The 24,447-nt window shown below is 42.2% G+C and overlaps 1 protein-coding gene and 1 pseudogene across 1 annotated transcript; one reads left to right on the top strand and one right to left on the bottom strand.

The window, feature by feature from the left end:
- Positions 1 to 8,868: 8,868 nt before the first annotated feature.
- LOC100687343 lies at positions 8,869 to 12,615 on the bottom strand (annotated as a pseudogene).
- Positions 12,616 to 16,347: 3,732 nt separating this feature from the next.
- Positions 16,348 to 17,136, top strand: LOC106558335 (60S ribosomal protein L21). Its single transcript, XM_038585098.1, has one exon. The coding sequence runs from the start codon at positions 16,397 to 16,399 to the stop codon at positions 16,877 to 16,879; it is 483 nt and encodes a 160-aa protein (XP_038441026.1). The 5' UTR covers positions 16,348 to 16,396; the 3' UTR covers positions 16,880 to 17,136.
- Positions 17,137 to 24,447: the final 7,311 nt, after the last annotated feature.

Here is a 24,447-nt window from a genome sequence, read left to right as displayed (position 1 = left end):
AAGAAACTTTCCTTTAAAGATTTATTTATTTATTTTTGAGGGAGAGAGAGAGAGAGAGAGAGCAAGCTCACACATAGAGGCAGAGGCAGGGGGACACAGGGTGAGGGAGAGAGAATCTCAAGATTTTATGGAGCCCAAGAGAGGGCTCCATCTCACAACCCTGAGATCACGACCTAAGCTGAAACCAAGAGTCAGATGCTTAGCAGACTGTGCCACCCAGGCGCCCCAGGCTCACTTTTAATCTACTACCACAAATAATGGAACCTGGGTCATTTTTGTAAGTCACTTACCAGTTCTGAACCACCTGGTATGCAGCCCCTGTCGAGGTAGTGTGTTCAGTGCCCCATGATTTCCCCACTGTTCAAGAAACCAATCTGAAAGGTAAGCAACGTTAGATCTTGCCAGCAGGTCAGGCCTAGGCACTGCATCCTGGACATTGGCAGAGGCAAACGGGGTCTCCCCTGTTCTAGGCAAGAGTGTCCTGGGGAGTCCGACTGCCTGGGCTCAAACTCCGGTTCCACCATTTACTAGCTGGGTGACCTTGAAGCTCACTCAACATTTCTGTGCTTCTGACCACATGGAACAATGGGGACAGAACTGTTACTAATCCACTGGTTCTCAAAACTTAACATGTATCCAGATTACCTAGAGGGCTGGTTAAAACAAATCACTGGGCCCTGGCTCAGAATTTCTCATTGAGTGAGAATGTGCATTTCTAACAAATTCCCAGGGGATGCTGATGGTCCAGGGACTGCACTTTGAGGACCAGTGATCCAATGCGTAAGACTGTTGTTAGCATCTAAGAGAATTCACAGTCACACGTTGCAAGCAATTAAATAAATGTTAGCTATTTAATATTATCCAATTAATGTTAACTATTTATTATTATTGTTGTAGTGGTTATCAGTGAGGAAGCATAGAGTACATGAGAACTTAATGCCTTCCCATTAATGGGAAACAGATATTTCCGGACTGTGAGGCCTTCTGACCGCTGCAGTGTACAAGTGCACTCAGACCTTCTAGACTCAGGGCATCAGGACCTGGACTCCTCCCTGGCTGTAAACTGTGAAGTTCTTATTTAGCTCCCTCCATGTGCACACCCAGTCTCTCCAGGGGGACAGGTGCTGTGTGGTAGACTCCTTTTTGTCTTCGTAACTCTTAGTATAATGCCTGTGTCTGGAAGGGGCTCAGGAAATCCCAGTCTTTGGAGTTGGAAGGAGCTTTGGAGGTCATCTCCAAACTCTCTCAGTGCAGGGCTTCCTTCTGGAGCCTGTACTTGGGTCCTAAACAACCTGAGAAATTCAGGCTCAGGAGGTCCAGGTGAGGCTCAGGAGTCTCCATTTTCATAAGCATCTCCCGGGCTTTGATGCAGGTGCTTCTCTGACCATCTCTACAGAAACAGCATCTTGTTCAGTGTGTGGCAAACTGGCGAGCATGACTCCATAGTAAGTCATGAAATCAATTCATTCAGTTGGGACCAGCATATTTAAAAGAATAAGTAGAAATAAGAAGAAATAAGAAGATGAAATATCAGACTGTATCACATACAGCAATGGTAAGTATTGTCCTGGGTAACTTCGTTTCAGTATGCGTGTGTGTGTGTGTGTGTGTGTGTGTGTGTGTATTGGGTCCCATCATAAAATATACTTTACCATCATGGTGAAACATGGTGAAAGCTGCCCTAGAGCATCCCTTCTTGTTCATCAGTAGGAACAGCATCAGGGAGGCAGTTGTTCTAATGTCAACCAGCTCTCACACGGTATGGAAGTCTGCCTTTGTCTTGTACCCAACATTCCTTGGTTGCATCTTCCATTAGATCAGTGAATGGCTCTGCTCCTTTCTTCCACAGCTCTTTAGAACTTTGAGAAGGGCCAACACCCCGGATGGGTGCAGAGTGAACCCATTCCATAGGGAATCCAGGCTCACACAGGGAGATTTCCTAGGGAAGGTAACATATTGGATTGCTTCTGATCCATGGTGGTATGGGAAACCACCCGTGCCCATAAGTTAGGCTTGATAAAGCCCTAAGTGAGAGCCAAAGACCTTCTCTTCCAGGCTGAAATCTTCTGGGGTTTAGTGCTGCAGCTTTGCAATGATTATTTTAGATTCTTAGTGGTATTTGCTGCTTCCTTCTAGATTCAAAGCTATATTCCACAGTGCTTATGTTGCCAGAAGAATATCCTTTAGAGAAGTGGGAGCATTTGTATAACTAGGTTACAAATGCATTGGATGAATCAGGCTTGGATAAGTTTCACCCCAAATCCTAGTATATCTGTATTCCTGAGGCCCCCCAGAAACTGGAGATCTGTACATGCCATAGATTCTGCTCACATCTCCATCTTTTTTTAGCTTTTATTTCATCCCCTGCCTTAACGTTGCCTTTTCTTTTATGTGCAGTGACTCAACTGTCATATAGAGCAGCAGCAGTGAGGCTTGATAAAAAGGTGCACCAATCACATTGTCTGGGAATCCTGGTAGGCACAGGGCTCTACAGAAATTTGGAACTTCAGGTTGGTGAATCACTGAATTTGTGTTAAACATGACTTTCCACTCACGTTAATATATACCAAGAGGTGGATGGCATCCGCCAGTTACTAATATGCCATCCTTATACTCTAGAATAAAATGGGTAAGTCCTAGAGAGGAAAACAACAGAATCATAACTTTATGATTTGAGATTTCCAGTTCAGTTTTGTGGGATGTTCCAGAAATCACCAATATTCTCTTGAGTATACAAGTTAAGAGATAAAGAGTAGAATTACTCCCAGGAAAGAGTAAGAAGCTATGAATTTCTTGCTTTTCACAATAAACGAGGCAGCTAGAAAGCTATCTTTTTTTCTGTTGATCTTTCTTAGGAGTAATGATGGACCACTTTTTCTCATTGTTTTTTTTATGCATATTCTCAGTTTTTAAGATTGGTCATCAACAACTGTGCATTGGATTATCTCTTAATAAGTTATGATTTTTCAAAATTCCTTTCTGATACCTGTTGGCAAGATTCTTCACTTTACATTAATGACATTAATGATTAACTGCTTGGCAAATTTTAGTTTTAAGTCCCAATTTCTCATATTCCTTCATCCAGGCACTAATCCATCTTAAAATCCTTCAAATCCATTTATTTCTTCTCTCACAGCATTTTTAGGATCCAGCTTTCCTCCTTCAACAGCCATTCTTTTGTCTGAGCCTTAATTTCCTTACATCCCGACTATAGCAGTTGTTCAAATTCCAGAGTCCAGATCATTCCATCTTCAATCTACCCCTTAAAAGTAGCAGAAGCCACCTTCTAAGGAAATATCACACTGATTATGACTCCTATAACATCAACCTAGTGGTTTCCCTTCAATATACTGAACCTCACTGTTTTCTTATTCCAATATTTCACTTAATATTACTTCCTTTATGAAGGTCTTCAACTCCTAATTTTAAGATTTTATTTATTTATTCATGGGAGACACACAGAGAGAGGTAGAGACACAGGCAGAGGGAGAAGCAGGCTCCCCATGCAGAGTCTGATGTGGGACCCGATCTCAGGGCCTCAGGATCACGACCTGAGCCAAAGGCAGATGCTCAACCACTGAGCCACCCAGGCATCCCTTAAGCTCCTATTTTAGTTGAACTACTAAAGCAGAACATATGCCTCATGCCTTTTAAACTATGTTCTTTTCTGGAAAATGGCTGAGCAGCAGCCCATGTGCCATAAAGAGAAATCTGAGTGTGTAGCTGACCCAGGGGCAGGGCTGGAGTGGGAGCAAGTGGCCAGCTGGAAGCTGGAAATGGCCCCACTGTGGCAGGTGAGAAGTAGGGACAGTAAGTCCACAGCAGCAGGATGGGAGGAACTTTAAAGAAAAGAGTCTCCTTTTCTTTCTATGATGTCTATGTTCCTGCTTAGCACAGGATCTGTGATTAACTCAGACGTCAGTCAGAAAATGATTCCTGGGCAGCCCGTGTGGCTCAGCGGTTTAGCGCAGCCTTCAGCCCAGGGCATGATCCCGGAGACCCAGGATCGAGTCCCACATCAGGCTCCCTGCATGGAGCCTGCTTCTCCCTCTGCCTGTGTCTCTGCTCCTCTCTCTCTCTCTCTCTCTCTCTCTGTCTCTGTCTCTCATGAGTGAATAAATAAAATCTTAAAAAGAAAGAAAATGATTCCTGCTGCTTTGTTGGTCCGCCGGTATAGAATGCTCAGTTGGGTGACCCTTGGAATAGAGGTAGAAAGACATGGAGATTCCTCTGGATTTGAGGCCATAGGATGAGTAGGAGGCATTCTTTGCAGTGAGTGATGATGGGAGCAGTCCCCAGGGAAACACAATGATAAATGGACTTGGTGTCTGTAGGAACTGAGAATGATCTATAGAGTGCAAGAGGGCCCTGAGTCAGACATCCACTGAGCTGCAGGAGATAATAAAGATACTAGAAACATAGGTGTGGTATAGAATTGGGGCAGAGAAAGAAGATAAGGACAGTCTAGTTACAACTGGCCAAAGACTCACCAGTTCTTGGATGAGGTATGAATTATTAGTTAATATCAAAGGGCCACTCCATATAATTTTTGTTCGATTTTCTTTAATGACATCTCAGTTACATAAAATTTTAAATAATTTCTAAAGGTTCAGGGATACATAATTAATTCTTGGTACATAAGGAAAAAATGCCCTCCATAGATTGTTATTATAGGGATCTGGATTGAATGGCATTCCACAAGAATCTTATGTCTGGAGTTTGCAAGCCCAGTAAGTAGGCCCCCATAAAGCAATGCGTTAAAAAAATTACCTGATAATTTTGATCTAATTGGTTTTGGAAAGGGGAGATAAGTATCAGCATTCAAAAATCTCTCCAGGTGATTGTAAGGTGTACCAAGGATTAAGACTACTGCTCAAAAGAGTGGTCTTGCTGGGTCATTTCTGCTTATGGGGGCTGTGAGTCCCAGGAGTGCCCGGAAATACCATGGCTGGAGGTAATGAGGATAAAGACCACAAGTCCTGGCTTATAGCTCATATCCCAAGAGGCCACACCTAGATAATCATGGCAGGTAGGTTGGTAGGCAATGGTATGTCATACTCTCAGGTTTACAAGGGCACTGGGGGAAAACAAATTACTAACTATATTTGTGAAAATTCTCTGTGGCCCCTAAAGAAAGCCTTGTAAAGTCTGGAATTAAGCTAAATATCTTGTTAGTAAAATCTCAATAATTAAAGCATATATACAATCACTAATATTTCTTTTCTTTTCTTTTTAAGTAGTCTCCATGCCCAGCATGGAGTTAAGAGTTAGACATGCAGCTGACTGAGCCACCCAGGTGCTCCCAGCCATTAATATTTATGAGGATGTTTTATATAATAAAAAATTAAGCAAATGGCAATGGGGAAAATCCTCTAAAATTGAATATATAAGCAGAAACAAATGAACCTAGCTGTATATAAAATTGATATTTCCCAAAACCATTAATCCAAGTAAACTTTGAACGTGATACTTGGGCTACACACTTTCAGTAGGAAAGACTGTTAGAATAAAAAGAAAACTGTGTTTAGTAAGTTTGTGAATGGCAGTGTTGAGGGTAGTGATTCTGGAACCATTTTGAATATACTGCATGACTGAGCAAATGAATAAGTACATGTATATTGTTGGGAACTAGGCTTTCCACTGCAGGTGAGGGGAAATCCAAATATGGAGTTGGGGAAAGTGAGGAAGAACCTTGTGGTGTCAGATCAGAATTAGAGGTATTGTTATGGCCTCATTTCTTTAAAAAATATATATATTTCCTAGCTCTGTCCACTGAAAAAGCCTAAAAGCAAAGATTGCCCAGTAGCATCAGATCTAGTGTCTAAATATTATTTTCCACTGGAAGGAACCAAGGCTCATTGGGGAGGGTGGGTGGGAGAAGGCCAGTTCCAGATCTGGGATAAGGAAAGGACAGAGTAAGCCTGAAACATCTCGTTGAGCCAGAAAGTATTCAGAGGCTGAAGAATCTATGTCAAAAGGATACAGAAACTACCTCGAGGGGGCTCCTATGGGCCACATTTAGGATGATTTGAGCATCAAAAATAATGGCCAGTATGGATTTTGACACATTAATTAAAAAAAAAAGAATATATGAGTCTATATTGATACAAAAAAAATTAAAGCCCCTTACAGAAAAATGCCAAGTAATCAATGTAAGTGCATAAGAGAGTTAGAAGAAATCACCAGGCAATTGCCAGTGACATTGAAACTAATGAGTGAGGGCTGCCTGGGTGGCTCAGTTGGTTGAGCCTCTGACTCTTGACTTTGGCCCAGGTCGTGATTTCATGGTCTCAGGATGGAGCCCGTATCAGGCCCCTGCTCAGCGGGGAGTCTGCTTGCCTCTCTCTCCCTCTGCCCCTCCCACTCTCTCTCTCTCTGACATTAATAAATTAAAGAGTGAAAGACTCCTGGGGAACAGAATTTCATTCATTCAAATGAGCACTTCACAGATAGCTTATTCACCTCACAAGGGAAAGCCTCCCTTGCATACAATGAACCTAGAGATACCACTATGACCAGATCATCAAACTGAGCATCACTGATAATGGGCCACACGAATGTCATGTGCCTCTGGATGTGATGCCCTCAAAAGACATCCCTGCCAGAAATGGTTAGTTATCCTGAGTCTACTCAGGAGGGAGCAACCATCTAATGCAAACTAAGGAATACTCTCCTGAACAAGTCTCCCGGCTCTTTAAAAATATTCATGCCATAAAAAAAAAAAAAAAAAAAAAAGGCTAAGAGACTGTTTTAGATTAAAGGAGATAAAAGAGACAGGCAGTGCACAATCCCAGATTCAGTCCTGGGCCAGAAAAAACAAATAAACCTCAAGACACTTTCAAACCAATTAGAGAAATCTGAAAAAGACTCATATATTATTTTTTTTAAAGATTTTATTTATTTATTCATGACACACACACACACACACACACACACACACACACACAGGAGCAGAGGGAGAAGCAGGCTCCCTGCAAGGAGCCTGATATGGGACTCGATCCTGGATCCCGGTTCACGCCCTGAGCTGAAGGCAGATGCTCAACCGCTGAGCCACTCAGGCGTCCCTCATATGTTACTATATCAGAAATATTATTCTATCAATGTTAAGTTTCCCAAGAACGTTGGGCTGTGATTATGAAGGAGAATACTGTAAGAATATGTGTGTACATATAGTTTTTAACATATTTGATTTCTTTATTATGTTTTGCTATTTTTAAATCTTTTATTCTGAAAACTTCAACCACTCAGAAGAATGAACATTGATAGAGGAGGGTATAGGGGGAACAGAGAGAGAGCGAGAAGGGCACAAATGAGGTAAAATATTGATAATGGTGAATCCAGGCTAAGAGTGTACAGGTGTTCATTTTTCTAAATGATTGAAAATTTTCAAAATAAATTCAAATAGTAAAACTTAAGAGAAATATGTTGAATAGTTAAAAAAACATGTAAGAGGTAACTGGGAGGATTTTCTACAGGAAGTAAGGGTGAGGGAGAGATTAAAAAATGCTACTTGGTTCTCTGCCTTATGCAAGTAGGTAAATGATAAGGTCATTATTCAAGGTCAAAAATAAAGTAAGAATTTGGCTTAAAGAAGAAGATGGTTAGTTGAGTTTTGATCTTGTTGATTTTGAAGTGATCATGGCTCAACCAAATGAAATATCATAAATATGAAAGTGAGATCTTTAAGAGAAAGATCAGAGCTAGGAGATGTATCTTGGATAATTATCAGTCTGGAGAGGGTAAAGATGAGAGGCAGTGAGTACCAGTGAGACCTTGAAAAACAAGAGTGAGTGGGATGCTTGGGTGGCTCAGTGGGGTTAAATGCCTGCCGTGGCCTCAGGTCATGATCCCAGAGTCCTAGGATTGAGCCCCACATTGGGCTCCCTGCTCAGTGGGGAGTGTGCTTCTCCCTCTGACCCTCCCCCATCCCATGCTCTCCCTCTTACTCTCTCTCTCTCTCTCTCTCAAATAAATAAAATCTTAAAAAACAAAACAAAAAAAAAGATTAAGAAGAGTGAGGAATGGACTATGGGGATCCAATGGATTTAATGCAGCTCTTTAATGCACATTTAATTTAATGCAGCTCTTAATCTAAGCTTCAAGGAGTCTGGGAGACCCCCAGTGTTCACCAATACCCAATTCTCTTCCTTTCTGAGCATCTAACTGCATTTCTCAGCTTCTCCGACTTCTAAGTGACATGGTATGACCGAGTTCCGGCCAGTGGAGTGGGAGGCAGGATCATATGCATCTTTCATCTGCCCTCCTAGTGCCTCACTGGCTACAGCTACACTTCTCAGACCACACACCCTGGTGTGGCACAGTTCAGAAAATATCACCACCAGATCACGGAGTCCCATCAGCTGCATATTTAACTTACACATGAACTTCAACCTTCCCTGAAATTGGGACTCCTCGATTTCCTTTTATTTTTCCCCCCAACTGTTATCTGTCTCTTTTTTATTCTTTTGGTAATCTCTTCCAGAGTTAACTAGTTCCATTTGTAGGTGATGAAATGTGTAAGAAATTCACTTCAAATGTTGGCCCAGCTCTGAGCCTGGTCTTTCCCTTTACTTGAATTCAGAATTAAGGTTTTGGTTCTTGTTTTTTATGTTCTAAGTCCCAGAAGTAGCTGTCACCGTAGAAGTTCTCTGCAGGCAGTCTTACCCTTTCTAGCAGTAGTCTACAACCAGGCTCCAGCTTCTTCAGGACACTACTACACAGGGTGGATTTTAAAATGTGTTAAACTAAGAGGAATTCTCTCAAATGAGTTTATATGCCTTTTATTTTTAGACAATCTACATGACATGTTTTTTTCTTAAAAACAGTGTATCTGCTCCAAATAGAGCAAGGTCAAAGCAAATGAAGACCTCAAGATGACATCAGTCCCATTTGTCTAAGTCCTGGTGTTGTGTGGATGAAGAGCAGCAGCCAGTTAGGACAACAGGTGATATATTTAAAGTAATAGCCAAGTTCGTTAACGTTTTTTTCCATTTCTAAACCATTCTTAAAGAAAATCATATATGAGGTCACACCATCCTCACGGTAGTCCCAGAGTACAACCGTGCCATCTGGACTCATGTTTTCACCAATAAAGATTTGAAATTAGCAAAGATGTGCTCAATTTGTCCTGCAGCCCCTGTCATAAAGGGCTTTACTCTTTCTGGCCTCTGTCTTCAAGTTTGCCTTTGACTGATTTCATGTAATTTTTGATGAACTTCTTGTAGGCTTCCTTTGTGAAGCTGGTTTCCTGCAAGTGATGGCTCAGACAACACCTACGCCTCTGGGCCTGCAGCAGAGGCATTTCCACGAGTCATCAATGAGCGAGTCATCAATGTTACCCTCTGTCCTACTGACCATCTTCCCTTCTACCTCCAGCCACAGCCCGTCTGGGATCTCCCAGATCCGGTGGATGTCAGAGAACATCTCATCATGGCTGATGAGGTCCCGTAGATGATCATGATGATGGCTGGAGAGAGACGACAGTGGCGCTAGCTTAGCAGGAGCCAGGAGCTCTAAGCAAGTAGCCAGAGGGGCACTCAGGGTGGAGAACGGACAGAAAAACCATTTTTAAAATTTTTAAATTTTATTTATTTGAGAGAGAGAGAAGGCATTTGAGGTGGGCAGGGGTGGGAAGGACAGTGGGAGAGGGAGAGAGAGAATCTCCAGCAGACTCCCCACTGAGGGCAGAGCACCACTTGGGGCTCCATCTCATGACCCTGAGATCATGACCTGAGCCAAAATCAAGAGTTGGCCTTCTAACCAACTGAGCCACCCAGGGGCCCCTGTCCTGGATTCCCTTTAATTCTCACAGCAACAGACAGGCTTGTTCTAGAGGCTTGTATAAGATTAGTCTAATCCCTCCAGGCAAGCAAGTCCTTTTTAGAGTTCTCCACTCACTCCCAGGCAAGGATTTGACAGGTGTGCCAAAGGAGAATGATTTCAATACCTGGACATCTCCATAGCAACCTAACCTTTGTTTTTTATTTTAGTCAAGTTGTTCTCAAACTTCAATCTGCATAAACATTAGGCATAGGATCATATGTATGAAGCCTTATGTTCTGTGTGTTATGGACAATTTAAGGGATTTTTCAATGTTTTTAAAAAATTGTTTTTCAAAAGTAGAAAACACATCCAAATGACTTAAAAAGGAAAAAAATAAAAATGTATTTAATGTATTTGATGAAGAATCTGGCTCCTCTCCCTGTCTCACTGTCTAGTTTCTACCTATTCCTATCAAAGCTGATGGCCTTTGTTAGGTTGTGTGTCCTTCTAGAATTCCTATATGCAAATATAAGCAAAATGAATATTTTTATGACCCTCCTTTGTACATTCTTCTGTACTTCTCTTTCACTTATCAGTATAACTTGGAGACCTTTCTATATCCGTATATAGAGAATGTCTTCATTCCTTTTTAAAATATATACTGCCAAATAAAATTCCATTCTATGGATGGGCATGAATTATTTCTAATATTTTACTATTGCAAATGATGCCACAATAAATAACTGAAAACATATTATTTTGAATGTGTTCAAGCTGTGGGATACGTTTCCACAGTGGGTTGCTGGGTCAAGGTGCACAAGCATTTGGAATTTTAATACACGTTGCTAAATTTCCTTTCATAGGATTGTTCTACACTACATTTCTGTCAGCAACGTAAGAGGCTACCTGTTTTTCCCCACAGCTTGCAACTGAACTTGTTGTCAAATTTTTATATTTTTGCCAGTCTGATAGGTTAAAAGTGGCATTTGTTTCATTGTAGCTTTTAATTTGAATTTCTCCTATTAATAAGACCTAACCTCTCTTCATATGTAAAAGGGTCATTTATATATATTTTCTTCCTGTGATCTGACTGCTTGCGTCTTTTGTCCACTTTTTTATTGGCTTTTCCTTCATGATTTCTGGGAGATCTTTATATGCTTATGCAATTAGCTTGTGTGTGTTGTGGTTTGCAAAAAATTTTTCCAATTGGTGCTTGTCTTTGAACTTTGTTATATTTTTCCTTATGCAGAACGAGGTTATTGAATGCAACTGAATTACTAATTTTTTCTTTTATGGAATTTAGAGTCTGAGTCATAGTAATCATATAAAGGAATTCTTCCGTGATTTCTTCTTTTACTCTTTGGATTTCATTTCTGACATTTAAATGTTAATCTTTTTTATCTTGGTTTATCTTGGTGTAGTGGTGCAGTGTGTTACAGTTAATTTTCAGTCTTGATTTTCACTTGGAAGCTGGCCCCAGGTGACATGTGACTCTACTGTACTCATTTGTGCACAAATCTTCAGTTTCTGCCCTTAAGTAAAGCATCTAGTAGGCTACCAACCCTGGCCAACATAACGCAAATAATCCTGATGACTGCTATGTCCCTCTTCACTGACTGTATCAGGAATGCACAAAGGGAATCAGTGCAGCTTTACCTTGGAACCTGGCAAAAAGTGCAGAAAAGCCCAGGAAAAAAAAGGTGGGGGGGACAGTTCACACATTCCAATGATGAGTAAGCTGGCTCTACGTGGAGCAAGAGAAAAGTGAAAGGAGGTAAAGACTAGGGTGGGTGAAATACGGGGCAGGAGCTAAGAGAAACAAAGTTCACATTTAAAGATGTTAAAGGGCAAGGATTTGAACTTTCTAAGGTTTGAAAGTCAAATCTGGAGTTTGGGGCTTTCTGTAACGGTTTCCCTTTAGGACAAGCAGATGCATTTCAGGAATACTTAAGGGCAGTAGTCACATTTATGGACCTTTTGTGGGCTGAGAGGACACATTTCCAGGTAGCAGTAAGAGAAAGAAAGGCAGACTGAAACTTTTAGGAGAAAGTATGTTTCTGGTCTGTGTTCTATCTCTGCAGCAGCTGGGAAAGCCACACAAGATAAAGGGGTTTCACAAGTACTGTGGTAACAATATGCTTTGGAATTTTCCGGAAAGAGTCATCATTGCCAAATGACCAGAGACTGACTGAATTCTGACCGAATGCCCTTGATCACACTCCACATCGTGGTGTACAATCTTCGCTTTGTTTGTGCCCTGCCTGGCATAAGCATATGAATCAGCTTCCTTAATACAGACAACCTGATCCCATAAATCACCTGCAGAAAAAAAATAGACCAAGACCAATAGACATGCCAGAAGGGGACAAAAACACATGCTAGCGAGGTCCCCTCGGCCAAGAACAACATGCCCTGATGTGACATGTGTGGGGTTACTTGCAGGATAGAGCCTGGGGCTGGGTTTGAATATTGGCTCTGCTGCCCTATGTGGTCGCAGTCAATTTACTACAACTCTCTGAGGCTCAGTGTCATCATCTTAAAATGGAGACATCTGTGTCACCTTAACAGGGTTCTTAGCTGCCTTAAATTTGTTCTGAAATGGGCTGAGATTACAATAGTAATCTAAGGTTGTTAGGAGGACTCCATGGGGTCATGTGTATAAAGGAACCCGGAAAACAGACCCAGGGAAGAGCAGTTGCCACTATTACTAATGGGCTGTGCGAATCTCCGACACCATCACTGTCCTACCTTGTCCTGTGTGTACAGTCTTTCTTCTTTGCTGCCACTGTCCCTGGGAACATGCTGAGCCATTACCTTGTGGACCACGCCAGGCAATGCCAAGGTCAGAGACATCGATGGGACCAAGAAGGAAACAGAATCCCAATGGTGCCAAGTGTTACATGGGATGGTGTGGCCGTCTTCCATGTGAATAGAAGCCCGATGACCCACCAGGACTCCTAGGAGCGCCACCAGGCAAGTCCATAATGGGAGGTGGAAACCACTGGTTTCCATCGGATGCAGAGGATGACAGGAAAAGGCATCCTCAGGAGAGTGTTATTTTCACCTTCCTCTGGGGGTGTATCCTTGAGTTTCCTAAACCAAGGCTCAGCTGGTGCCACTTTTAGGAACTCAGGCTCCTAAGAAGATGGACATTCAGAAAAACAGTAGGGAGAATTAAAGCTCTTTAAAATCTCACAACCTAAAGGACTGGTTTTCACCCTTTACATTCTCAGATAATAACAGTTGGCTCTTCAGATACCAGCTTTCTACCCTGGCAGGGATTTGCTTTTTTTATCCACTCCCAAACCCAGTTTTCTTTCTTCTTTTAAATTTTTCTTTTATCAAGTTACCTGTTGGGGTTGCTTTTTGCGAAATACTTCAGTGTACTGAATGGAGTAGATTGCTGATAGATAACTATGCCTTTAAGTGCCTCATAGGTATTACTGACCTTCCAACTCTGTCCTTTTATTTGTGATTTTAGCATGTGGCCTGGTGTTGGTTACCACAGCCAGGAAAAGTTCTCCTGCCAAGGCAGGCATGTCATTACAAAATACTGCCTTTCATGTGCCATGTTTAACACCTGAATGATGCATGACGAGGCATCCGACTGGGTCTTGGGAATGCTGCTGGCAATCTACACACTTCGCTGAAAAAACAAAGCAGATTGGAAGGGTGCATGGGGGGCTCAGTTGGTTTATTTATTTATTTTTTTTAAAGATTTTATTTATTTATTCATGATAGTCACACAGAGAGAGACAGAGAGGCAGAGACACAGGCAGAAGGAGAAGCAGGCTCCATGCACCGGGAGCCGGACGTGGGATTCGATCCCAGGTCTCCAGGATCACGCCCTGGGCCAAAGGCAGGCGCCAAACCACTGCGCCACCCAGGGATCCCTGGCTCAGTTGGTTTAAAGACGACTCTTGATTTCAGCTCAGGTTATGATCTCAAGGTTGTTGAGATCAAGCCCTGAGTAGGGCTCATCGCTGGGTGTGGAGCCTGCTTAAGATCTTCTCTCTCCCTCTCCCTCTCCCTCTGCCCCTCCCCCCCTCCACTCTCTCCCCTATCTCAAAATAAATAAATAAAAGTAAATTTTAAAAAAAAGCAAATGGGGCACCTAGGTGACTCAGTCAGTTAAGCATCCCACTCTTGATCTTGGCTCAGGTCTTGATCTCAAGTTCAAGCTCAGCATTGGGCTCCATGCTGGGTGTGGAGCCTACCTTAAAAAAAAGAAAAAAAAAAAAAAAAAGGAAATTGACCCAGTAGGAGTGTTTATGAGATAGAAACATCTGCTAAGAAATGCAAAGCGGGACTTTTCAAGTGAGTTTATTTAGTTTAAACTGATTTTTCTTCTTCTTCATTGTCAATCTGTGTGAAGCTAAAGAGGGTAGGTGTGAGGAAGAGGGGGCTGGGAAGGGACTGGACCATGAGTGAAGACTGATTTTTGTGACAGCCGGCATACAGGAAACTTCTCTTTTTGGAGAAAACACGTTTTATAAAACAGATGTTAATGACAGACCACTTGAGGCTGGTGGGAAGTCCATGTACTCCTTTTTTTTCTTTAAGGTTTTTAAATTTATTTATTAATGAGAGACAGAGGGGGGGGGGCGCAGAGACACAGGCAGAGGGAGAAGCAGGCTCCATGCAGGGAGCCCAATGTGGGACTCGATCCTGGGTCTTCAGGATCAGGCCCTGGGCCGAAGGCAGCGCTAAACCGCTGACCCACCGGGGCTGCCCCCCAAGTGCTCTTGTTAATGTCAACTTGAAACTCTGGGAACTATGCAGCCAGCCTGGTGGATGGGTCTCCTCAGGTAGGGAGGCAGTGCTGAGCAAATGAAGGGCAGATGGAAACTGGGAGATGACGTAGGAAGAGATGTTAGGGTTCGAAGCCCACAGCCGAGAAAGAATTCTTGAGACATTGGTGCAAAAAGGTGGTTTTGTTAAAGCACAGGAGCAGGACCCCCGGGGCAGGAAGAGCTGCACTGGCCTCATGAGGAGTGGAGATTATATGCTTTCAAGCTGGGAGGGGGTTAGGGGGAGCCTAAGTCTCTAAGGAATTTTGTAAGCAAGATTTCCAGGATCTTGGGGGGCTAGCTATTGCTGGGAAAAAGTCATTTATTACCATCTAATAAAACCTTAGTCACAAGATCCTTCAGATGTGTATCAGTGGGTCGTATGCTTGAGGGATGATCGCCAACATGTATCTTGGGAGAGGGGGTTTAGAGATAAAGGAAATTTCTAAAGGAATTTTTATATGTTAAAGTAGACTTACAGCATCCTGAGAGTTGGGCTAAGATTGCCTCTTGCCCTTAGCCAACTGTCAACATTGAGTCCCTAAAGGAGCGTCACTCTGCCTGTTTTAAGGACTTGTCAATGGGCTGTAGGTAGTAAGGAAATTTAATCTTTCTTCTGCTCTGTTTCCCACATCATTAGACATAACTTCTAGTCTCAGTTCTGTCATATAATTTTGGGCAATGGTTTTTGTTTGTTTCAAGCTCTTTGGGGTTCAGTTTTTGAATCAACAAAATGCAGGTGTAAGATTAGATCCAGGCTTTTCAGCTAAAAAGAAGAAATCTATTTTGAATTCATAAAGAGAAGAAAATTTTCTATTGGCCTGGGCCTCTGAATTTGGAAGTGAGGATAAAGTCCCATTCAGGTATATTGGACAACATATAAAAGAAGATCCTAAAGGAGTGTCCTTAAATTTTGTGATTCCACATAACTAGGAAATGGTACACTACAAAAAATCAACTGCACACACACACACACAAAGGGCAGTAATGGAGGGATGAGGAACAGAAAACATGTAAGACACATTAGGAAGTAAATGGCAGAAGTAACTCCTTCATCAGCAATCACAGCTCTCCCATAAAAGACAGACATGAATACTCCTGTCCCTTGCAGATGTCTTCCAGTGATCCTGCGGATGGGTGCCAGGCAGTCTGCCAAATAATAGGTTCGTTCCTGCCATTTGGTAAACCTGAATGGAGCCACGACAAACCCAGCTACAGCAAGTCAGCTGATGTCAGTGGGAGACTCAGGCTCTTTGATCTGGGGAACAAATCTGACCACTGCTCTATCTTCTCTCCTCTGTTCCTGGGTGGGCAGCAGTGGGTTAGCCTGGGGTTCTGAGGGTCATGTGCATGAGTGTCACACGCGCACACACACAGTCCTGCTTCCAGCCACAGGGTCAGCTGCGATAGCCTTTCCCCTACGTTGCCCTCGGGCTTCCAGCTGACCTTTGTTGTATTCATGTCCTTCAAACCTATCTTTAGTGATCATTTTTATAAGATTTCATTGGCATCAAAACATCACAGAGCTATAAATGGCCAATAAAACATCTGAAAAAGGCATAACTGCATTAATAAAGTAATGCTAATCAAAATAAGATATCATTTTTCTCTAAATTCTTAAAGTTTAAAAAAAATTCTTAAAGTTTAGAAGTACATAATAGCCAGTGGTGGTCAGGGTGTGATGAAGTGAGTGTAATCATACCCAGTTGCTGAGAGCAAATTAATCTTTCTAAAGGCCACAAGTTGCCTAAAAAGTGGACAGAAACTCTACTTCCAAGAATCAATTGGAAATGCGTATGAACTTCCTTTCGGCCGGAACCACCATCTTCCAGTAATTCGCCAAAATGACCAACACAAAGGGAAAGAGGAGAGGTACCCGCTATATGTTCTCTAGGCCTTTTAGAAAACATGGAGTTGTTCCTTTGGCCACATACATGCGAATCTATAAGAAAGGTGATATTGTGGACATCAAGGGAATGGGCACTGTTCAAAAAGGAATGCCCCACAAATGTTACCATGGCAAAACTGGAAGGGTCTACAATGTTACTCAGCATGCTGTTGGCATTGTTGTAAACAAACAAGTTAAGGGCAAGATTCTTGCCAAGAGAATTAATGTCCGCATTGAGCATATTAAACACTCAAAGAGCCGAGATAGCTTCCTGAAGCGTGTGAAGGAAAATGATCAGAAAAAGAAGGAAGCCAAAGAGAAAGGTACTTGGGTCCAACTGAAGCGCCAGCCTGCCCCACCCAGAGAAGCACACTTTGTGAGAACCAATGGAAAGGAGCCTGAACTGCTGGAACCCATTCCCTATGAATTCATGGCATGATAACTGTAAAGAAAATAAAAGACCTCACGAGTGTAAAAGTGTTTCTCTTAATTGAGTAGGAGTGTGGTTGGTGTCCTTTCACTTAAAAAAATATTTAAAGCAAACTCTTGTTCTAATTCATTGGGTGATATTTTTATTCAAGGTGGGAGGTGGTTTATTGTACAACAGAGTATGCTTAATTGGTTAGAAAACTGCCAGGTATTACTTTGAAAATATTTATAGTAGTTGGGAAATAGTCCCTTTAAATCCCTAAGGGACAAAAAATTAAATACATGAAAGGTTACCTATCACATTCATTACATTTAAGTTCAGGGATAGCTACGAGTACTTGTAATTGTATCCTGTCATACATAGCTGTGTTTTGAGGATAAAGAACTTGCCTTTGAAGTCAACTACTTATAAATAGATTGTTTGAAGCACTGGTCTGGTTCCTACCAAATTGTTTTCCCTGTCATTTCCTGTCACAATTTTCCTGTATGGTCCTTTAGCTCTTAGGAAAACTTTGTTTTCTTGGAGGTATTCTTTCTTACCCCAATTCTTTTGCACTTTCCTTTGCCTGAAATACTTACACTTTAAGTTGCTGAATTTTCTCATTTCATCTTGAGTGTCATAGGTGAAACTTCCCTGATAAGAGTATCTTAAGGAGAGGAACGAAAGTGCTTGGAATCAGGAGAAAAATTATTTCTGATTTGGGATAGTAGAATAAAGTCCTTACACCTGTTCCCACTAAAAAAAAAAAAAAAAAAAGGAAATGCGTATGAAGATTTATGTACTACAATATTAGCTAAAATATTACCTATTCCCAATAATGGGGTATTGGTTAAATAAATTATAGCACATTAATTTGAATAAAGAAAAACCACTACAAAATTTCAGTTTTGAAAAATATTTAGTGACACGGAGAAGTTTTTATGATATACTATTAAGTGAAAGAAGAAACATAATTATATACACCATCTCATCCTCACTTTGTAAAAATAAGTATTTTATTTATTCATATATTTATATGCACCCTAAAAACTCTTAAGAATGGAAGGAAATTTATTAAAATAATAATAGCATATTAAGGAAAACAATCCAGATTTAAATTTTCTCCTTGGAAAAAAAAACCATATGACTATATATCCTTTCTATGTCACATGGAAACAGTCCAGCAGACCCGCCCAATGATTATCTGATTCTCTGTTGGGATGTTCCTCTAAGTTATTATTTACTCGAGTAGAAACTAGACGCTGTGAATATACAAGATAACATTGGATTTTTTTTTCCCCAGTAGCAAATCAAATCAGTTCTGCTCTCAGAGGTGACAGTTGTATTTTCCATAAGGTGTCAACTAGTTTTGCACCTAAACTAACAAATTTTGCGTTACTGTTCTTTCAGCATCTGTACCCTCAGCCTCTCAGATTCACTCTCACTCAGTTTGTCATCTTGCTGCTTCCCTCACCAATGAATTAGAGGTCTCTGACATGTGCTTACTTTAGATTCATAGGAGAATCAAGTTTTTAATATTTTAAAAGTAATTTGACAATGGCTGTCCATGGGTGGTTTCAGGAGATTTAGATTTTCTCCTTTACACTGTTTTTATATATGTTAATCTCTTAAAGGACACACTTTACTTTTACATTAAGAAAGTGCAAATATATATGTGTGTACGTGTATACACGCATTCTATATTGACTTCTCAGTCCGTACTTTCCCTGGCCCTATACCCAAGGAAGGACCTACCTCCCCAGGACTTGTGAAAGTAGCTTTGCAGCTGGCAGGTGAGCTCTGACTCCAGGGGACATATAAGAAAAGGTGTTCCCTGAGAACTAACCTGTATTGCTGGAGAAGCACATGCTAAAGTTGGTGAAATCCATTTCCATAGTGAGCTGAGCTTTAATGGGAGCAGAAGACCAGTGCCTGAAAAAGCTCTGGCCCTTTCCTCATGGAAACAGGGGTCTGAGTCCCCAGTGAGGGACTGAGAAGCACAGGAAGGTCTCAAATGCGAGGCCCAGGGGAGGGCGGGGAGGACTCCTGGAGGAAAGGGGCTGAGGCCTGGGAGAGAGCCCGGATGCAGCCACTGGAGGGGGAGCCTGCCCTGACACCCCCTTCCCTGCCCGCCCCTGCACCAGGAGCGGGGGAGGGAGGGGCACTGGTTCAGCTTAGTCTTTTGTTCTCCCATTCAGATTTTCTCTTTCATCTTCCCCTCCCAGCCCCTCCTCCTTTCCAACCCAGAAGCCACGTAGCCAAGAAGGATTTAGGGTTTGCTTAGAAATGCAAATGAACTTGACGGGATGAGCACTGGGTGTTATTCTGTATGTTGGCAAATTGAACACCAATAAAAAATAAATTTATTATTAAAAGAATAAAAAAAAGAAATGCAAATGAGAATTTATGGCAGTTTCCTACTTTCATTGTTCTACTTGGCCTGACTTATTGACTGTTGGAAAGGACTCAGCAGAGAATCCAGATTTGAGTGCCAGTGATTTAAATGCCAGCTTTCTTTTTTTATATGTATATTTTTTTATTGGAGTTCGATTTGCCAACATACAGTATAACACCCAGTGCTCATCCCGTCAAGTGCCCCCCTCAGTGCCCGTCACCCAGTCACCCCCACCCCCCCACCCACCTCCTCTTCCACTACCCCTGGTTCGTTTCCCAGAGTTAGGAGTCTCTCATGGTTTGTCTCCCTCTCTGATATTTCCCACTCATTTTCTCTCCTTTCCCCTTTATTCCCTTTCACTATTTTTTATATCCCCCATATGAGTGAGACCATTTAATGTTTGTCCTTCTCTGATGGGCTTACTTCATTCAGCATCATACCCTCCAGTTCCATCCACATGGAAGCACATGGTGGGTATTTGTTGTTTCTAGTAGCTGAGGAATATTCCATGAATATAATGCCAGCTTCCTGAAAAGACAACTGCAGCACTTGGTAATAACCTAGGGACAGAGGTGCTGTGGTCCGTGGGCTCTGGTGGGTGGGACAGCAAGATTCCAGCCATGCAGGTTGTGCATATTTAATTACAATGACTTGGAGAGAAGGCCCCAGAGATAGCACCTCGCCGCCCACCGCTAGCAGATGGCAGGAACTCCTCCCAAATCTGCCTTCTTGCTACACTTTGTCACCTCTGAGACCACTCAGAGAAAAAGCCACCTTCCTAAACTGGAAACAGAGAATTTGTGCCGCCAGAAGAGGTCTCTGCTGCCCCCTGTTGGTGGGCTCCTGCCAACCTTAAACATTTTATTAAAAAAATTTAAGAATATGCTACTCAATTTCAGTGTTTTTATCATACAAAAGTTTGGGTCCTGGTCCCGCCGCCCTTTCACCATGAACTTCATTGAAATAAATTAAATTAATTTTAAATGAGATTTAAAATTAAAATTAAAATTTTAAATTAAATTTCTTTGTATTTCAGTCCCTCACCTGTACAATTACATAATTATTCTTTTTCAATGACGTGATTTGTGATTTCAACGATCCTAGGTTTGCAGTGTTTAAAGAAAATAGTGCAATATCTTGAGGTTCTTTAATGAAGCAGGTTAACATTTAAGCTGTTCTTATTGCTTGCACCTAGGCATGTATAAAGTATTTGCTGAAAATTCTATCTTTATTATGATAAATTTAATTCAAGATAAAAATAAACAGGTAAAAATGGACACCCTAAACTTCATAATCTTGTACCTTTTTAGAGACAGGAATGAAAACAGAAATTAGGACTTGTCCTGGCTTAAGGCTTGCATTTGTTGCTCTATTAAGAAAATGATAATTTGGGGCAGCTCTCAGCCCAGGGCATGATGCTGGAGACCCTGGATCGAGTCCCGCGTCAGGTTCCCTGCATGGAGCCTGCATGCAGGCTCTCCCTCTGCCTGTGTCTCTGCCTCTCTCTTTCTCTGTCTCTCATGAATAAATAAATAAAATCTTTTCTTAAAAAAGAAAGAAAATGATAATTTAAAAGAATTTGCTGGTGTTCCTTCCATTGGGTGGGGGCAGGAGGGAAAGCATTTCATTTAAAGGAACCATATACTATTGAAGTGATTTTGTACTTTATTAAATCCAGTAGTATTCTTATTAAAAAAGTGCATGCTAAAGTTAAAATGAAATTGAAAAATAGCCGCACCTAATATATCATGACTCTCCCCTGATGTGGCCGTATCCAGATGTGTCCGAGGACCCTGCCTTGGGAAAACAGTCTTCTGCCTAACAGAGCAGAATTTCCAGCTTATGGGGGTGCTCTGCCCAAGTTACAAGGTGTGATCTACCAGTCACAATGGTCTGGAGCAGTGGGTAAATGCGACACTAAGGCCGGATGGGTGTGTTGTGGGAAGAGCCTCAGGGTGAGTTCAAAGAGCTGAAGCATCTCGAGAGGGACAGAGGTGAGCATGGGTATATTACTCAGGCGAGCAGTGACATCACCAAATGAAGTACAAATGACAATAGTAACATTAAGACCTGAAAGATGGCCAGAAAGTCATGTGATTATTTTCAACCCAAACCCTGAAATATAGACATGCCAATAAATGGTGTTCCCTTTGAAGTCGTCTCCTTAAGAGAGATCACACATTTATTTCAATAGTGCTGGCCTCCTCAGGACAGTGGCTCTTGATAGCATGAGAGATGTCTTGTAATCCTCATGAAACTTCTTTTGGGGATTTCACTATGGCCAAAAGTTTTTCCATAAAAGGTTCCAAAAATGTAAACTTAAAAACCAACAAAAAAGTAAATGTTCTCTTAGAACCTGAACATGTAAGTCCAGGACAGAAAGTCAAAAAGATATCGAAATAAATCTGCCCTTAAAATAAAACTCTATGCTCCATTATATCATAGTCTTTCTACATGACACTAATCATAAACGTATTTCAACTGCAAATGTTTTATCTCCTGATAATGAATAGAGAAGAAGGACAAGTTGGGGTGCTTCACTGCTACTTCCCGATTACATATGGGGTTTCATTTCTACCCACCATCCTCATAATGCGTGTGCTTTTAGTTCTGTCCACAGCCAGAGAAAAGCAAGTTCTGTATCATAAATGAGGGTTCATATTATCCCACAGTTCTGTGTTCAATATATTTATAATACTGACATCAGCACTTAAAAGGGGATTTGGCAGTTCCCCTTTTAAACCACATCGAAGATGCAGTTACCTATACCCCAAATGGGTTGGCGTCACAAGTTCAAAGTCTGCTCGTAACATGGCTTCCCAAGGACCAAAAGAAAGGTGGATCAGCAAGCTTGGGGCTTTTACTGTGAATGCTGAATTAAGTAGAGAATGCATTTCTTTTCACTCTGGATAATTAGAATAAAAAATGCCAGTAGAAGAGAAGTCCTTGCAAGTCCTAAAAAGGTTTTACAGGAATCATGAATTCCTTTATTTATTTATACAACAGAAGCAATGAAGACAAATAGTGAAATTCATTTCAATGCTGCCCACTTCTAATTTTTTAGTGGGAGAGATTCAAATTTATAATTTTTTTTAAAAAAGATTTTATTTATTTATGCATCAGAGACACAGAGAGAGAGAGAGGCAGAGAGAGAGGCAGGTTCCATGCAGGGAGCCCCATGCGGGACTCAATCCCAGGACTCCAGGATCACGCCCTGGGCCCTGAGCCCAAGGCAGACGCTCAACTGCTGAGCCACCCGGGGATCCCCAAATTTATAATTTTATGTTTGAAGTATTCACTCTGAAATGATGCATGTGTAACTTGCATAAATAGACAAAATATGGTTAAGCAGAGTAAGTTGGCAGTGAGTGGGTGGGGATAGGTGGGTAGTGAGGTGGGGGGTGCTATAGAGTGAATGTTTATATCCCCCCAATTTATGTATTGAAATACTAACCCCCAAAGATGACGGTATTAGGAAGTGGGCTTTTGGGAGGTGATCAGGCCATAAGGATGGGGCCCTTATGAACAGGATAAGTAATTTCTGAAAGAGGTGGCCATCCAGAGAAAGCCCTCGTCCCTTCCACCATGTGAGGACACAGTGAGAGGGCACCGGCCATGAACCAGGAGGAGGGCCTTCCCCAGAACCTGACATACCAGTACCATGATCTTGCACTTCCAGCCTCTAGAACTGTGAGAAATAAATTTCTGTTGTTGATAAGCTCCAGCCTCTGGTGTTTTGTTATAACGACCTGAACTTACTGAGATAAAGTAGGGGTGGAGAAGCAGGGAGGGGGTGAGGTGTTGGGTAGGGCAGGAGGATGTGACTGGTCCAGGGGACCAGACAGCAGCCCTGGGGCAGTGACATCCCCAGGACAGACAAGAAAGATTTCTATCCTCCCATCCCGGCACTGGCACATCCTTCCCAAGGCTGCGGGAAAGATGCAGGTGGCACAGAGCGGGCGGGTCACGGTGGGGGCACAGTCCGGGCCTTCCATCCGGGGAAGCTGCGCCCTGGGAAGGCCGTCGATGGATTCACTCTGAACAGCGAATTGCAGATACAAGGGCTGAGATTACCCTCCCGCGTTAAGGCCCCTTGCAGGGAGAACCCCAGTGGCTAGACTGCCGACGTCACCGTCACCGGGTGCAGGAGGCCCCAGCAGAACACAGGGCTCTGCTCTCACACAAGGGACTTAGACACAACCCAACAATTCTTTCATACAGAGAGACCTGGAGTTAACGAGGATTAACTCGCTGGGTGTTCGAGTTTAGTTATCTGACTGTGTTTTATGTTATAGTTGCTACTTCACAGTTATTGTTAGAGATCGGAGTCGTTACAACCTAGAATTACCCTATAAGGTCGAGTGGGTCGTGTTGAACTCCTTTGCACTTGTTTACCAGACTACTTACTCTCAATGAAACTATTAGTTGTCTTTATGAGGCAACAGGTTGAAGAGCCCCGTTGGGAGTCATTAAACATAGACCTTTCTGGACAGGATAGATTCCTACAGAAAACCGCAGACCAGATTGGGTCATTGGTGGGGGGGACCAGTGAGGCAGGACCTACCCCAGCCAGAACCTGGTCATTTAAGTGACTTATACCACAAAGATCTGAAATTAAGGAATTCATCTGGCTCAGCCACGTGAAAAACACAGATGGGCATAGCAGGAGATAGCAAAAATATTAAATGAGAGGATATCCTCACTTAGGTACCCACACCCGGGTAGTGGATAAAGAGAACGCACTGCCACGTTCCTGATCTAGGTCCTCAGATGACTCATGTTTGTGCCTTGGAGCCTGGGAGCTATGAAGGCTTCCCCCACGATGCCCTGCACTTGGCCAGGCTCGGGCCAGCAGCTGGGGGGGCAGCCCAAAAGGGAGCTATGTTCGTTAATTCTGTAAGCCTGGAAAAGCATAAGGCCAGTACGGAAGGAAGGCTTTGGTAGGCATATAATGCCTCCCCTTTCTCTTTCATAAATGTTCCATATTTCTGACCATTAAAGTAACACATATGTGTAGTAGAGCATCTTGTAAATACAGAAAATAGGAAAAAGAGTAGAAAGCACTTAGAATCCCTAAAATACTAAGGCAAATATTGGAACTGTTTCTTGCTCCTGGGAAGAAGACAGTGCCCCCTCCCCAGTGAGGTCAGTCTCCTGCCTTCTTCTCTCCCTTTCCAGCAACAGTGATCTTTTCTGTCTCTGG

The sequence above is a fragment of the Canis lupus genome, chromosome 37, assembly GCF_011100685.1.
Source record: "Canis lupus familiaris isolate Mischka breed German Shepherd chromosome 37, alternate assembly UU_Cfam_GSD_1.0, whole genome shotgun sequence".
NCBI classification, from domain to species: domain Eukaryota; kingdom Metazoa; phylum Chordata; class Mammalia; order Carnivora; family Canidae; genus Canis; species Canis lupus.
The sequence above is the reverse complement of the archived record's forward strand: the minus strand, read 5'-3'. Positions and strand labels throughout refer to the sequence as shown.

Coding starts and splice junctions, on each gene's coding strand:
- LOC106558335 (XM_038585098.1), top strand. CDS start 16,397: ATGACCAACACAAAGGGAAAGAGGAGAGGTACCCGCTATATGTTCTCT.